The sequence below is a fragment of the Ostrinia furnacalis genome, unplaced genomic scaffold (assembly GCF_004193835.3).
Source record: "Ostrinia furnacalis isolate ACB-3 unplaced genomic scaffold, ASM419383v2 OfSCF3022, whole genome shotgun sequence".
In the NCBI taxonomy this organism is placed as follows: Eukaryota; Metazoa; Arthropoda; class Insecta; order Lepidoptera; family Crambidae; genus Ostrinia; species Ostrinia furnacalis.
In genome coordinates, this window is record NW_021133261.1 from 451,430 (window position 1) to 469,019 (window position 17,590).

Below are 17,590 nucleotides of genomic sequence, written 5' to 3' on the forward strand. Positions count from 1 at the left end.
TCGAATACAGCACTATTTTAAGTTCATTCCTTCAGCCGTGGTTCGGCACACAATCAGGTCACTTTAGAAAACGAACTAGTCTGAACTAGGTCGGCTTTTGGAGCTTTGATTACGCTGGTATTTTTAAGTCTTGATTTTTCATAGCCCTGTATACGAGGTCTTTTTTCAGAGACCTCGTATATTCCGTTAGGAATAAAGTAATCCTAAAATAAACTGGTCAGTAAACACTTCAACTTAGACTTTTCCTTAGACTTAAATCTCTAACCCTCTGACTGGCTTAAATGATTGATAAGCAAGCGGTTTAAAGTGCTATCCGAAGTACATAACGTTTTGAAAAGTAAAGTTGATTTAACCATATAAATATATTAACACACAAGGTGGACCGAAAACCTCATGAAGGTAGCAGAAGGGCTCTGGATGCAGGTCGCTACCAACCGGGCGATGTGGAAATCATTGGCTTAAATGATAATTATGAATATTCCTTTGGCTTAAATGATAATGATGAATATACTAACCCGGTAACCACTTGGGAATCGAACCCAGCATAAAGAGTCCAAATCTATTAACAACCAAAACAAATACTGAATAATCATTTCTTAAAATTATCTTTCAGGTTTTTTTTAGCAAAAAATGGAACAAATTACGAAACCCTTATCAGTTACAAAATGTAAAATTTAACCCTCAAACTGCTATAGTTTCCATTCCTCCCATCTGTTCATCCCGGTCACAATTTACAGCTGCATATCCGCAAAAACAGTAAAAATAAGACGCTAGCTTAGCAGTTAAATGAAAAATTATGCTTCCACCGTCCCCTGTTCACTCCGGGGCAAATTAACCCTTAGCCCGGTGTCGGGTGAAAAATGCACACAGATTATCAGCACTTAACATATTTTTCACTCGCTTTTTAGGGTTAGCTTTTTGTGTACAAGTTTCTGGTGCAGTTTTGTAAATAGCGGGTGTTATTCATTTGCCTAGTTATTTTTAAGAGAGAAAGAGCGATGTGTTTTATCATGTTGTGCACCTAAAGGGACCACAGTCGTATTATATGTTCATGTGTACATATGTAACAAAATCACTCAAGTATATAAATAAAATGCTCAGTAATCATATTGGTAGATAACGAGTGAGTTTTAAAGAGTAAATAGTTTGTGTGTAATGGCACCACGTAACGGATCTTTTGTGGAATGAAGTCCATCCCACTACACCAACCGTATTTGAGCCAAGAACCTCTAAACTACCTATTGAATGAAGTAATTGTAGAAATAATCTATAAACAGCGCCAATAGCAACTGGCAATTTATTTTTGGCTTTAAGTTTCCAACAAAACCGCTTACAAACCCTTAATCAACAGCGTTCGTTATTTCACCCTTCATGGAACTTGTGAACAAACGTTACAAAAAACAGCATAAACTACGAAATAGCCCGCGACATCGGTTTGAAAATGAAAATTTTATGCAAAAATATTTCCCAGTCGAGCCGACGGGAGTTGGAAAAAATAACGGTCCCACTGTTTCCAGCTCCGTATAAAATTTCGTTAGCTACCCGGTTTTATTTGCCGGTTTATCCGGATCATTCCGGTTAAGCACTCTGGAAGAGTTCCAGCCTGGCTTCCGGTTTAGTTTCAAGTGTCCGGATGCCGATGTTAAATTTTGCACTTCGTAAAACTGTTTGTTGGAAAAATTTGGTCACGCAACTGGAAACACATAAATTTTGTTTCGTAGAAACATACCAACAATAGAATACTTCTTATTGACAAGATTGCTACCGTGTACTATCGGCAACAGTGTTAACTACCCATTGCTAGTCATGTCGTCTCGTTCTATAGTAAAGAATCACCATTTGATGACAGCGAGAGCAAAATGGATAGTTAACACTGTGGCCGTGTGTACCTTAATTTCGAGTCTCCGATATTTTGGCACTGTTGCAAGCGCCATTATCACGGAGTAACTGAGGGACTGGCGGTTGAGATGTTACGGGCACATAATTAATTAATCTGTTGTGACCATGAAAGTTTAAAACAATATACCAGCAATAGACAACTTTGAACGATGTACAGAACAATCTAGGTAAATTGAGTCATTATCGTTTAAATTAGAAAGAAAGAAGTAAACATGTATCCCATCAAAAACAATACTTGTCAAAAAAACCAAGTCTCGCAACTCAGTTGTTCTACGGTAAAAAGTTGTGAGATCCATGTAATACCAAGTCCAGGCCAGGAAATCTTTAACGTTTTACATAAATTATTGACTTGGCCATCGCACTAAATAATTTAATTTACACGTGTTTTCATGCGATGGCCAAGTCAATATATTTATGTAAAACGTTAAAGATTTCCTGGCCTGGACTTGGTATTACATGGATCTCACAACTTTTTACCGTAGAACAACTGAGTTGCGAGACTTGGTTTTTTTGACAAGTATTGTTTTTGATGGGCGCAACAGTAAATATTGTAACAATAAAAACATAACCCCTCCTCTGGCGCAGTCGGGTATAAATGACCTTCCATTTTGGTGACAGACAGACAATTTTAGTCAAAAAATGGAAGATTCATAATCTCATCTTCATCATCATTACTCGATTTAACTAAGCGAAAAACTTAAGCGCACCTTTGAGAACTATCATCGGCTCTACTGAACGCAAGCTTATCCCAAGACTTTAAAACTATAACCTTTTGACCTAGAACTTAAGCAATACCTTGCCACCATCAACATGCGCTTGCTCATCATAACTGTGTATACTGTACTTATAGCTCTTCATTATATACCTCGTAACCCTGGTACGAGGTCTTTTGATCCCGTAGGGTGATATCACGGAAACTTTACTGGCAAACTTGTCCGCGCCGAAATCATAAAACGGGAAACAACAGATCTCTACGATAGTAAGAAGTTTTATTAAAATTATAATTAATAAAGTTCGGGCGTTTTACATAACAGAGGTCACGTGGTATCGTTGTTGATTGAAGGTATTATAATTTGCAAGTCAAATAGTTGATTTGTGTTAAGATTGTTGACTTAATTTTTAAACAAAGTTCCAGTCTCTATCAACGCAACAGTAAATATTGTAACAATAAAAACATAACCCCTCCTCTGGCGCAGTCGGGTATAAATGACCTTCCATTTTGGTGACAGACAGACAATTTTAGTCAAAAAATGGAAGATTCATAATCTCATCTTCATCATCATTACTCGATTTAACTAAGCGAAAAACTTAAGCGCACCTTTGAGAACTATCATCGGCTCTACTGAACGCAAGCTTATCCCAAGACTTTAAAACTATAACCTTTTGACCTAGAACTTAAGCAATACCTTGCCACCATCAACATGCGCTTGCTCATCATAACTGTGTATACTGTACTTATAGCTCTTCATTATATACCTCGTAACCCTGGTACGAGGTCTTTTGATCCCGTAGGGTGATATCACGGAAACTTTACTGGCAAACTTGTCCGCGCCGAAATCATAAAACGGGAAACAACAGATCTCTACGATAGTAAGAAGTTTTATTAAAATTATAATTAATAAAGTTCGGGCGTTTTACATAACAGAGGTCACGTGGTATCGTTGTTGATTGAAGGTATTATAATTTGCAAGTCAAATAGTTGATTTGTGTTAAGATTGTTGACTTAATTTTTAAACAAAGTTCCAGTCTCTATCAAATAACGACTCATCAATAAATAGTTTTTGTATGCTTTTAGTTAGTAAATATTAAGGATTCAGGATAACTTGATACAATATTGAAAATCAGTAATTTTCTTTGCGTTAGTTAGCCCTTAGAACCCTTCACTGTAAAATATTTAATTACGTTAACAACTCCAAAGCAAAGTCAACAATCCGATTCCAAACGTTTAAAAGCACTGAAAATTCAAAAAACATATCGTTTATTTATTACCTATCTTACATTTGGCCGTAATTACTTCATTTACTTGAAAACATGTCGATAGTCAAATAAAAATAATTGGTGTAGTCTAATACGACCAAATTAAAGAGCTTTCGGGCTTGGTTGCCAATTGAATGGTGTTCACACAATAGACGGAAAATGCTTGATAACATTTAAGGGAATGTTGTGACATAATTGGGATAGATCCAAAAGGCTTACGAGGTCCAACTTCAATATCATGTTTATTACATAGCTATCTTGAGTCGGAGGCGCGTATCAACTTGAGTTACATTTTAAGCCTTGGATGAACACTGGTTTGAAATGACATTTCCATAGTAAATGTTAAACTACAGTTCAAGTAGAGTTTAAATTTTAGTTCGTTCGTTCGTTAGTTTCAGCCAAATGACGTCCACTGCTGGACAAAGGCCCCCCAAGGTTTTCCACAATGAACGGTCCTGCGCTGCCCGCATCCAGGCTCTTCCCTTTACCAGATCGTCGGCCCACCTAGTAGGAGGCCTGCCCTCTAAAATTTTAGTACGAGGGTCTCAAATAATTAATTATACTTAGGCTGGGTTGCACCACCCAACTTTGACCGTAACTTTGACAATAACCTGTGCTTTTTGTATGGATTTTGTCAGATTTTTGACGTTTGTCAAAGTTAAAGTAAGATGGTGCAACCCAGCCTTAGTTTCTCGTCTCGTTTGGGTCGTTGCACACTTGAATAGTTGTCTGAAATAATGAATTAAGTTCCTAAGGCGTCTCATGACGTTTTGTACTAGGTTTACTAATATTTTGTGACCTCAGATGTCTTAATTCACTCAATAGAAAAAGATTTAACAATCATTTTTACTTTTCGGGTCTAAGACATTTTTTCTAGGTAAAATAGAAGTACTACTGAATTTATTTCAATTATACTTGTATTCTTATAGGAGGCCTTATGATGTTTAATAATAGAAACTCAATCTTTTGTGTGTTATTTGAAAACCAATTTCCTTACGATTATTGCTCGGAAATTTTTCGATTCTGATTATGAGTTAATTAATCGACACGAGTAACGAAAAACATATTTAGCTAAGAATATAAGATTTTAATTACATTATTTCTATGATATAAATAGAAAAATTTTCATTACCACAAGGCCACGAGGTAATGAGGAAGTGTTACTCTTTCCAACACATGGATTTCGCCTTTTCGATGAAAAATTAAGCTGTATTAGATTATTCAGGAGAACCAAGGTGACCGATATAGCTCGCAGAATAAATTGCTAAAATCAAGTGGCAGTGGGCGGGGCACATAGCTCGTAGAGACGATGGCCGTTGGGGCAGAAAAGTTCTCTAGTGGCGACCACGTGCTGGAAGACGTAGCGTGGGCAGGCCTCCTACTAGGTGGACCGACGATCTGGTAAAGGTCGCGGAACCGTTCATTGTGGAAAACCTTGGGGGAGGCCTTTGTCCAACAGTGGACGTCATTTGGCTGAAACGAACGAACGAAGATTGTACAAAATTAATTAGAAGAATAATAGGTACCTGATTAAGTTTGTAAACAGCACTGTAGGTTCTTATGTAGTTGCAATAGACGAGATTTTGAAACAAAAATATTACGTATTCTGATGCACAAATGACTATACAAAAGTAGGTATGGACTTCAATGGAGTAATTATTGCGCTAAGTTAGGCAGCCAATATCCGTGTCTCTTTCTGCCAAATTACAGGACAGAAGAAACGAGATCTTCCGCAATTTCTCATTGCAATTACCTCTCTTTGACAAATTACGTAGTGACAAAGAAAATTGAATAGGCAAGAGCAGGGAAAAAGCATAAAAGCTGACATGACTCCAGAAAAACAGGTTATTTAAAAAAATACTTGGGAAGATTTTTGCTTCCTCAATCCGTTTGGCTAGGAGTTCGTGACGGATCTAAAATTTCAAAATCCTTTCGCTCTGGATTTTTTTTTAATGTGACTTCACTTCGTGAGGGGATTTCGAAATTACAACCATCGCGTTTTGCCACTTATCTAGGGGCTTTCAATTTGTTAATTCTCAGTTTACCTATATTAAATTAAAGAGGGGTGTGGTCCTGTAGAGTAGACAATGACCTGATAGTGATGATTTTTAAGAATTGCTTTGTACCTAATTGATTTAGAAATGAATCCTCAACGTCATTATCAGTTTTATGAGTATCAAAATATACGTTTGAAAGTATTGCAATATAGTTTTTAATACGTAACGTCATTATCGAATCTGCTTTTAAGTAAACGTTTATAAGAATTACTTTGCAATGGTTTTCAAAACCCATCGTCATCGTCTTATCTGCCTCTATATCAGTTTTATGTCCTTCAAAAATATCTTTGTAAGAATTGCTATGTTTTTTAAAACGCAGGATCAATGTGGTGTTTGCTTTTTTCTCTACTAAGTAAATGTTTATAAGGATTGCTTTGCTATTATATTGAAAAACACTTCGTCATCATTCTATCTACCTATATCAGATAAGAGAATATCTAGACACGTATTCGGCATGGCATTAATCTCAGAATAAATCGTTAGTTTTGACATATTTCCCATACTGAAACTGTCAATATGCCAGTTTTACCAGGAGTTATTCTCGGATAAAAGTTTGGTCGAATCGGGCCTAAATAGATTTAGATAGTTTAACATAAAATTATCTTTAATATAAAGAATTGCGAAAAGAAAACTGAATTTATGAGGCTCAAAGCATACTAATGACATCAAATTCGGGATAATTTTATTAGTCTCTAGGTTAACAGTATATTATTTTTCGGAGGAACTAAGGTAGGGCAGCGGAAGCCCTATCCTTGAGAACCTGTATTTTTCCTCAGATCTTGAATCTCATTTTACTCGTTGATTCATGATGTTTATGTCTGACTAAAATTAATTCAAATACTTACCTATTTCAAAGCAAAGATTCAATATTATTATGAGAAGGCTGCACGACGAAAAGAAAATAAAACCATTTCTTATACGATCGTGTGTCTTACGCCCGTATTCACAAACATTACTATGAGGTCTCACAGTGCGCGTGGACGCACAGGGTGACACACGAACCAATCACAGTGCTCTATTCAATGCTGTGCATTCAATTCGCTGCTTCACTTAAGCAAGTATCGTTTGTGAATACGGGCGTTAGTTACCTACAAAAACATTCAGGTACATTTTGTATTTTTTCGTTCGTCAGACAAGATATTACTTTTTACATACGAATAAAGAGAAATTGTTTGGAGACTCTCCAAGTTTTGAGCAGGCATCAAAGTCAAATTGGAGAGAGAAATAATGAGTTCACCTTTTGGGCGCAAATTGTGAGTAAGAAAGAGATGGGAAATAGTAATATTACGAGTAGTTCGTCTGTGACTCGATATTGTAGTTTTCCGAGTACTAAAATGTGACATGGGAATGAACTACACTTACTAATATTAGAAATAAGTATATTGCCTAATGTTTTCACGTCTCAAATGCTGACACATTTGGTTCATCATCATCATCATTTCAGCCATTGGACGTCCACTGCTGAACATGGGCCTCCTCCAATGCTTTCCATGTTGATCGATTGGTAGCGGCCTGCGTCCAGTGCTTCCCCGCTACCTTTACGATGTCGTCGGTCCACCTTGTAGGTGGAAGTCCCACGCTGCGTTTTCCGGTACGCGGCCTCCATTCCAGAACCTTGCTGCCCTATCGGCCGTCAGTTGTGCGTACTATGTGCCCTGCCCATTGCCACTTCAGCTTGCTAATCCGTCGGGCTATGTCAGCGACTTTAGTTGAGTTTTCGATATATTTGGTTGAGTTTTCGTATTAGAAAGATTGATACTTGGATAAGGAAATAAGTTACATTTTGACGAAAAAAATATTGAAGTACTGGAAATAAGAAATATTTGATTGTGTCGTGCTTAAAGTACGGACTACGGTATGATGAAAATTAGTATTAAATATTTATCTGTGCCAAAAGTGCACATGTTCGAAGCCACGGGCAGAAGATAGTTGTAAAATAAAACAAATCGATAATTTCCACTTGGATCACAGAATCCGGAAAATATGTTGGCATTCATTATTAATCCATTTCTATTTTTAAATAGATACCACTATCTGTTGTAATAAAACGGCTAACTGATGCAAGTCTTGACTAAGCGTTTTTGGAATTGAAGATTGTATATATATAAATTAGTACTTAGGCACAGAACTAATAATTATGAGCAAGATGAGTTTCAACAACAAAGTTGTGATCAAGACTGAGGCGATCTCCGGGCTTGGAGCAGCCATAGCTCTTAAATTCGCTAAAGAGGGAGCCAACGTTGTTATTGTAGGAAGAAACTCAGACAAACTGAGAAACGTTTTGGAGAATATCTCTAAAGTCGGTAACAAACCCCTTGTAATCGCTGCTGATGTGACCAAAGGTAATGATGTTCAAAGGATCATCGACGATATAGTAGATAATTTTGGGAAAATTGACGTCCTGGTAAACAATGCTGGCTGCTGTTCACATCAATCGCGCTGGTAAACATAATCTAATTGAAACCAAAGGGAACATAATAAATATATGAAGCGTTGCTGGTCAATTTGCAATGGAGAATGGATTCACTTACTGCGCTTCAAAAGCCGGTTTGGAGCATTTTACGAGTTATCTCACTAGACTTTGCGCCACATGGTGTTCGGGTGAATACCATCAGCCTTGGCCCGGTGAAGACTGATATTGTTGAGAATATGGGAGCCGGCTCGGAGCTTCAAGAAGCCACTTCGATGAAATTCCGCGAATCAGCTCTATGAAAAGGATTAGTGAGCCTAGAGAGATAGCCGAGATTGCGGCATTTTTGGCTAGTGATAAAGCGGTTGGCATCACTGGATCGAATTACTTGTCAGATAATGAAATGTTGTTATCATTGTTAGTTGATTGATACATTTGTTTAATCGTATCTAGAAATTTTCTTTTTGTCCGAATGAAAGTACTTACCTTTTTTTGAAGTTTTTATACAATATAACAGAAGAGTTCAGATTGATGACTGCGAGGAAACCGCGATAAAGACATCTTCCAGCGGGCAAAATCAGACGTTCAAAGCCGCGGGCAGAAGCTAGTTTTAAATAAAACAAAATCAATATTTTAATAATAACACCAGCTTACCAGCTGAATCACTAAATTCAGAAATATTATTGTCAATATATAACAATCTTGCTAGATCAGCTAATGATACTAATTATTAAACAGATACCATTATCTATGTGGTAGATATGATAAGACAGCTAACTGATGACTAGTCAAGAGTGGGTGTTTGTGAATTGAAAACGTATAAATAAGTACAGCGGCACAGAAATAATAGTCATAAGCAAAATGAGTTTCAACAATAAAGTAGCGTTAGTGACAGGTGCGAGCTCTGGGATCGGGGCAGCTATTGCTCTTAAATTCGCTGGAGAGGGAGCGAACGTTGCCATCGTTGGAAGAAACGCAGCTAAACTAAAAGATGTTACGGAAAGTATCTCGAAGGTCGGTAACAAGCCTCTTGTGATCACCGCCGATGTTACCAAAGAAAGTGATGCTCAAAGAATCATCAACGATACAGTAAAACATTTTGGAAAACTTGACGTTCTGGTCAACAATGCAGGAGTGGGTGGCAATGCCAGCATTACTGAAGCAGGAGCCATGGCAATATTTGACCACGTCATGAACACTAACCTGCGTTCCGCTGTCTACATGACCAATCTGGCTGCCAAGCATCTTATTGAAACGAAAGGGAATATAATAAACATATCAAGCGTTGCTGGTCAAATGGTGATGGAAAAAGGATTCGCTTACTGCACCTCAAAAGCTGCTTTGGATCATTTCGCGAGATCGATCACGCTGGACTTTGCGCCACATGGTGTTCGCGTGAACAACATTAGCCCTGGGCCGGTGAGGACCGATATCGTTGAAAATATGGGAGTCAGTCCGGAGATTCAAGCAGCAGTATGGGAGACATTCAAAGCAGCAACTCCTTTGAAAAGAATTAGTGAACCAAGTGAGATTGCTGAGCTAGCGGCGTTCTTGGCTAGTGACAAAGCTGTTGGTATCACTGGATCAATTTACGTAACTGATAATGGAGTTTTGCTATCACGTTCAAAGTAATTCACTTAGACAAAAATATCTATTAATTATATATATATTGTGTTAATAAATAATAATAATAAATCTTTGGACATTTTCACACAGCGCCAGCTAGCCCCAAAGTAAGCAACTCAATGCTTGTGTTATGGGTGCTAGCTTAACGGATATACTACTTATATACTTTTTTTTTATTTATATTTATTATTATTATTTTATTAATATACTTAAGGTAACTTCTTATTGTGTATTATTTATTAGAAAAGTCCCTTTAAGTTTTTGAATTAAAGTGCAGCTTATAAAACTTTACATAGTTGGTTAAATACATTTAACATAGATAAAATACCCCATATCGTGATGAAAACCCGGTTGGTTAGTGAAAATGTTTACGCACAGCCGAACTTCATCATTAATATATATTTTTTTTATTCATACATACTTTGTTCGTATTATTTGCAGCACATCTCAAATGGGTCTTGTTATTCATTACCTAATGATTTCATGATACCTACATGACGTCCTCATATTATGCAGTGTTGTCAAACATTAGTGCTATCGCTCCAAAGCCCCCAAATACGTGACTTAACATAACAATGTATCTCTAAATCTGAGTGGCAAGCAATCTGCTGGGCGGAATGCGGTCAATGCGTTGGGGTTAGAGGGATTACCCAGAACAACATTATCTGGATCGGTATGCCATGAATGGTTCATGTTCCACGTTAATACGGTTGGGGATTCGAATCCCGTCGGGAGCAAATTATAATACTGAGATGAGCACGAGAAGCCATTGATTTTTATGGTAAATTCATTTGTATCTGTTTAGTAAGTTGCTATGAAAAGCAAAACTTTACTTGTACATTACGTCACTAATAAAAATATCTCTCGCGGCTTCACCCGCTTGAAATTTAATGTCACAGATCGGCATAAATTATAGCCTATATGTTAATCTGGGTTACAAACAATAATACTGTAAAGTTTCAACAAAATCCGTTTAGTAGTTTTTGCTTGAAAGAGTAACAAACATCCAGACATCCAGACACCCAATCATCCAAACTTTCGCATTACTCGTATAATATTAGTAGGATAATTACGTGTAATATCATTGGCTTTAAAAGTAAAGTAAATAAGATATGACCAGAACTACTGGAGTACGAACTGAACTTCGAACTGAACTAATCTAATCTATATCAATATTTATTACACTTATGACATAGATAAGAAATCTATGTGTGCTGTCAAATTTATTTCCAAGGTTTTCTACTTATTAGGTAGACTTTATAGGTGTGATTGTGTGAACCATTCAATTATATTATTAGAACTATAATACATTTATCGAAGTGTTACGTAAAGTAAAATAATATTACAATCATATTATCAATACAAATAGATAGCATTTCAATGAACAAACCTTAAAAAAATCTTCGTAATACACACAAAAAAGCTACTATTGAAGTTACAATATAATCTCATGAATGTGAGAGAAATTTTCAGCTAAAATTAGCATTTAATAATGAAACCCACAAGATTGAATACCAGTAACAATCTCTCTAAAACTAATAATAAACTATTACCAACGTTTGTATAATCAAGTAACAAGCAATCTGTTATACAGGATGTCCCAGAATGGGTGAATCAAACTGCTTGGGGAGGTAGCTCTACTAATGTACTATCCCTAAAAAATATATTTTTAAATTGAAAACAAATCAGCTTTGCCTAAGTATCTGGCTAAATTTGCTGCGTTTGGAGTTTATTTGTACTTTTTTCTTACTAATATTAATTGTACATGATCTTCGTCTATCTGTAAACAAACTTTTGAAAATAATGACTAGATTTCGAGTTTAGAGCACTTTATTTAAAAAAAAATCCGAACTCAATTTTTTTTTTCATATTTTTTAGGGATAGTACATTAGTATTTAGAGCTACATCCCCTAGCAGTTTGATTCACCCATTCTGGGACACCCTGTATATTGTGTATGTAGGACAAGCTAATCTAAGTTAGGAACTGGGTGATTGGGTGATTGTAGGTGGAATTTATTTACTAGAACAATGTTACCATGTTACAGAACTGTGTCGTGGTGCTCTAATACTGTGATATTTACGCTGATTAAACTCGTGCAGGCAAATGCACTGCTTACAGTGCAGCAGAATGTAGTAGCTTGTCTCTAAGATTGCCTTTAGATTAGGGGATTTTTTGACGGGTGAAATTTTTCATGGTGTACCATCGTCCGTTTTAGCCAAATGACGTCCACGGATAAATGATTCCCCCGTGGGTGGTCTACCATCCAAATGACGTCTACTGCTGGACAAAGGCCTCCCCCAAGGATTTCCATAACGACCGGTCCTGCACTGCCCGCATCCAGGTGCTTCCCGTGACCTTCACTAGACAGATCCACCTAGTGGGAGGCCTCCATACTACGACTACCGGCCTGTGACCACCACTCGAGAACTTTTCTGCCCTAACGGCCATCAGTTCTACGAGCTATGTACCCCGCCCTCTGCAACTTAAAGGCTCCCACAGACCAAACGCAGGTCAGAAGCAGTGCAGCGCGGCTGAGGTACACTGAAAGCAGCGCAGTTTCAAAGCAGTTGCAACGCGAGCGGTTGTCAAAAAATTAAATATTCGAAAACCGCTTTCAACGCGCTGCTACCGCACTGCGTCCGGTGTGTCATGCTAATATGGCCACCATAGTAATACAACAGCGTGGGCCCGCGTTCGCGCCGCTTCTGTCCCGCACCCGCGCCGCCTCGTTTGTATTTCGGCAGTTGGAGTGCGGCGCGGTTGAAGCGCGGGCCCGCGTTCAAATTTGGTATGGCATACTTCAAAGAGTTTCTTGTATTACAACTTGCCCGCATTCAAACTGCGCTGCTACTGCCCCGCGTTTGGTCTGCCCAAGGCTTAAGTTTGGGAATACACGGACTATGTCGTTCGTTCGTTTCAGCCAAAATTAAATGACATCCTTTGCTGGACAAACGCCTCCCTCAACAATTCCCACGACGACCGCTTTTGCACTGCCTGCTTCCAGGTACTTCCTTCGACCTTCTCGAGTCTACCACATCCACTTTTTATTGTGTATCGTCTGTGGCGAAGTAATATTTGAGTCTTCCTCTGCTTCTGACGTTAATTTGTCTGCCGACGGTACATGCACCCGCAAACGTGATTTATTTTCCGCGAATTCAGATATCTGGACAGAGTTTTGGTCTTTAACCCACTTGTTACGGAATTCACTTTTTCTATCATACATAATTACTTATTTCATAAGAGAACATTAAGATACCCCTTGCTCGATGTGCCTCTAAAATATAAGGCATTGCTTTTGCGCAAGCTGTCCCGCGCCCAGAAGTGATCTTTTATTTTAAAAAAAAAAAAGATAATTAGAGATAAATACTCCCTTTCATTCATACTAAGTTAAATATGCTTGTATCACGAGTGAGCACTTCACAATAGTCGAACGGCAGCGGGGACTAAACCCGCGTACCCCGGACCACTAGTCGGCCAGTCCGACCCACAGTGTTTTAAAATCACTTGGAAGCGGACATTTTTTGGTGAATAGATGACATGATTTAACAAGTAAATCTAAGTAAATTCCTAAAAGAAACCCGTGGTCTATCTTCAACGGCTTTCGAGAAAAAAAAATTTAATTTGGCTTATTTTGTGTATTTTAAAATACGTTTTTTTGTTTATCTGTTCTTTATTTGAAGTTGTAACACAATTGACTTAAGTGAGTAATAAAGCACACAATTTCCCTTTTTTTGAGCTATACATCATATTCTAAAGCTTTGTAGATCCGGAGAAATTATAAAAAAACTGATTTTTGGTTTTTAATTTTTTAAATTTAAGTTGTACGTTTTGAGCAATAACGAATTATTGCATGTTATTAAAGACCTTTTATTTTACTCACGAAAAAAAAATCACCGAATTTTGAGAACATACTTTTGAGAAATTTGCATTTGAAATTTCGTGTTAAGCAACGCCTTCCGAAAAACTCTTGGCAAAAACAAACTTTTGTCATTGCTAATACGCAATCTCATTTGTAGTGGAGAATCACAACTTTGATCTCCATTTGTCCATCCAGTGCGGACTGAAGTACGTAATAGAACAAATTAGTAACCCTAAACACTGCCTGCCTTGCACTAAATTGACCAGTACAATATCGCCAGACAATATTTTAATAGCAATGACGAAAGTTTGTGTTTGCCAAGAGCTTTTCAGAAGGCGTTGCATAACACGAAATTTCAAATGCAAATTTCTCAAAAGTATGTTCTCAAAATTCGGTGATTTTTTTTTCGTGAGTAAAATAAAAGGTCTTTTATAACATGCAATAATTCGTTATTGCTCAAAATGTACAACTTAAATTTAAAAAATTAAAAACCAAAAATCAGTTTTTTTATAATTTCTCCGGATCTACAAAGCTTTAGAATGTGATGTATAGCTAAAAAAAAGGGAAATTGTGTTCTTTATTACTCACATAAGTCAATTGTGTTACAACTTCAACAAAAGAACAGATAAACCAAAAATCGTATTTTAACACACACAAAATAAGCCAAATTAAAAAAAAATTTTCTCGAAAGCTGTTGAAGATAGACCACGGGTTTCTTTTAAGAATTTACTTAGATTTACTTGTTAAATCATGTCATCTATTCACCAAAAAATGTCCGCTTCCAAGTGATTTTAAAAGACTGTGCGACCCCTTCACCGTTCGGGTATCGTGGCTTCAAGGTGTGGTTTACATAATATTATACCTACCTACCTAAAGCAATAAATACAAGAATTACAAAAATAAGACGAGACTTTTGTGTTTGTGTCAGTGTGTAAAATAAACTAAAGTAGGAAAAATTCAGTTAATTAAACCGATCTTTTAAGTTTGGAATCACGTGACTAATAAATAAAATTTGAGACTTCCCTGTTTTTAAAATTAAAGCAATAACTCATTAACCTAGTTACTAGTTTTTAAGAAAACAAGCAATTTACCTCAACTTTCCGCCATTTGTTTCACAAACTTGCCTCGTGACCAAAACGAATAAGTCTAAATTTCAAAATATCTTGAACAAATAAACTCGAGTAAAGCTCACGATCAAAGTATCTCTAGAGTCAATAAATTGTTTAAGTAAAGGCCTGTAACAACGGTTTTCAAACTTTAGTTATTTATGGAGTAAGAAAATAAACCAAACTGGTTGAAATTAAAAAGTTATACAAAGCAATAAACAACTTTACGTTTTTAATGTGAAAAGGGGGCGGGGCCAGTGTCGTAGCAATATGCCCAAAAACAGAACACATTTCTCGCGACAGCAATGATGACAGCAGCGACGTCAATTTATGTGTAAACAGTTTACATTGCTTGCGTAGTATGTACTAAATATTATTCAACCAATATAATAATGCTCGTGGTATAATAGGTAGGTACGCTTTTCCAACAAAAGTCTATGTCAACTTATTTTGTACCTATAATAATCTTGCAACAACTTCTATCACACAATTTCCCCGTCCCCCGCCAACTATAGATTCATTAATATCCTTGGGAACCGCTGACCGAAAGTTTGCGAATTGTTACAAACTTTGTTAGTGATTAATTTTCGCTATACGTAATTGTATTCACGCTAACTTACATCGACCTAATCGCTAAAAGTTAAGTTTGGGAGGCCATGTCTAACTCGCGTAACAAGGATGTGAAATTTCACCTTATTGACAACCGTTTTAGGCTATTGTTAGAGGAATATCGGGTGATAAATGCTCTAAAATATTCTAGAACAAGTGAAATGGATTACAAAAATTTGGTATGACTGTAGCTTCTTCGGATTACTAATNTAGGCATAATTGGGATGTATTTTTCTAATCTATACTTATAATAAATCTGTAGAGAGGTCAATTCTGTACATGAAATATATTTTCAAAATAACTATCAGGGGGTGATTAGTGATCGATACTGATGCCAAAAATGCAATCAGTAAAATTTTTGTCTGTCTGTCTGTCTGTCTGTCTGTCTGTCTGTCTGTCTGTATGTTCCTTATAGAAACAAAAACTACTTGAAGAAACAGAAACTTGGTACAATTATTCTTCATNCAATGTTTTACATAAAATTCTTGTGAAAACCATGATTATGTGCCTTATACTTTGATTTGTGGGTAACGGTGGGTAATTATGTGAAGTGTCAATTTGACCAAACAAATTATTTGGGATATAATATTTGGCAACATAAAACATTTGCTATATAAACATTTGCCAAGTAAAATTTGGCCAAATGATAATTTGACCAAATGAATTAGTTGCGAAAAGAACAGTTGCTAAAAGTTAATTTGGGAAATGAAACTTTGGCGATAAGTTGTTTGCGAAGTGAAATTTGGCGAAAAGTAATTTGGCCAAACGGAAGGATACCAGCTTCTTCACATAGCATAGAAGTCCGATTATTTGCTATTGTCACTTAAAATTTAGCAAAAAAAGACTATCTCCTTTCAACGCGCGTTCTCCTTTCAAAACCGGGATAAAAAGTAAACATGAGAATCATGTTTATCTCCTTGATAATAGCTTAAGCTTCATCACGAATCACTATAATTGTGTTGCTGAAAATTCAATGAGTTTTAGCCGCATGAAAAAACGTTCAGTAGTTTCTGAATTTATTACGAACAGACAGACGAGGCGGAAGACCTTGTCGTATATTAAGCCTACATCTTCGATACTCTCTCCGGTTTATAGAATAATATTTTATTAAAATTTAGATGTGATTCAAATGCAATCGATACAGCAAGAGCTAGAACAACCCTACTAAAACGTCTACTATCATTCCACACGGAACACTTACACGCCAACTAAACGCTAACTTCATACAATTTGAGATGGAAACCTTACATCTATGCAAATCGTCCGATCCAGAACTTGCACTGAGAGCCACAGCACACTATGCTACTTTTAGCATCGGCGATTGGCGATTTAGCCGATCTGTAGAAGGTGAAGATAGCGACCATACTTTCCACACTTAAAATCGCCAAATACGACGATTGAGTCGCTATTCGGAAGCTCGACGTAGCGAGAGTAGCGCAATTCCGATACCGCGTTCGAATGCATGAAGTCACTAAATCGTGATACTGCATCGATAGACAGAGCCTCGAAAACTCGCGATTCATACATGATGCGTCCGAACGCATGAAGTCACGAAATCGTGATGCTGCATCGATAGTCGCTAAAACGCGCGATTCCGATACCGCGTTCAAACGCTTGGTTTCGCGAAATCGCGATGCTGCATTGATAGATTGAGGCTCTAAAACTCGCGATTCAGACATGCATCCGAACGCATGAAGTCACGAAATCGTGATGCTGCATCGATACAGTTGCTAAAACGCGCGATTCCAATACCACGTCCAAACGCTTGAATTCGCGAAATCGCGATACTGCATCGATAGACAGAGCCTCGAAAACTCGCGATTCATACATGATGCGTCCGAACGCATGAAGTCACTAAATCGTGATGCTACATCGATACAGTTGCTAAAACGCGCGATTCCAATACCACGTCCAAACGCATGAAGTCACGAAGTCGTGATGCTGCATCGATAGAGTCGCTAAAACGCGTGATTCCGATAACCGCGTCCGAACGCTTGTATTCGCGAAATTGCGATGCTGCATCGATAGACAGAGCCTCGAAAACTC

The 17,590-nt window shown here is 37.3% G+C and overlaps 2 protein-coding genes across 2 annotated transcripts; both read left to right on the forward strand.

Annotated features, from left to right (window-relative positions):
* Window positions 1-8,079: 8,079 nt before the first annotated feature.
* LOC114357088 (glucose 1-dehydrogenase 1-like) lies at window positions 8,080-8,645 on the forward strand. The gene is made up of 2 exons (XM_028310546.1): window positions 8,080-8,375; window positions 8,549-8,645. The coding sequence occupies exons 1-2, from the start codon at window positions 8,080-8,082 to the stop codon at window positions 8,643-8,645; spliced, it is 393 nt and encodes a 130-aa protein (XP_028166347.1).
* Window positions 8,646-9,125: 480 nt separating this feature from the next.
* Window positions 9,126-10,260, forward strand: LOC114357075 (glucose 1-dehydrogenase 1-like). The gene is made up of 2 exons (XM_028310524.1): window positions 9,126-9,995; window positions 10,168-10,260. Exon 1 carries the CDS (start codon window positions 9,205-9,207, stop codon window positions 9,973-9,975), a length of 771 nt encoding a protein of 256 aa, XP_028166325.1. The 5' UTR covers window positions 9,126-9,204; the 3' UTR covers window positions 9,976-9,995; window positions 10,168-10,260.
* The last annotated feature ends 7,330 nt before the right edge of the window (window positions 10,261-17,590 follow it).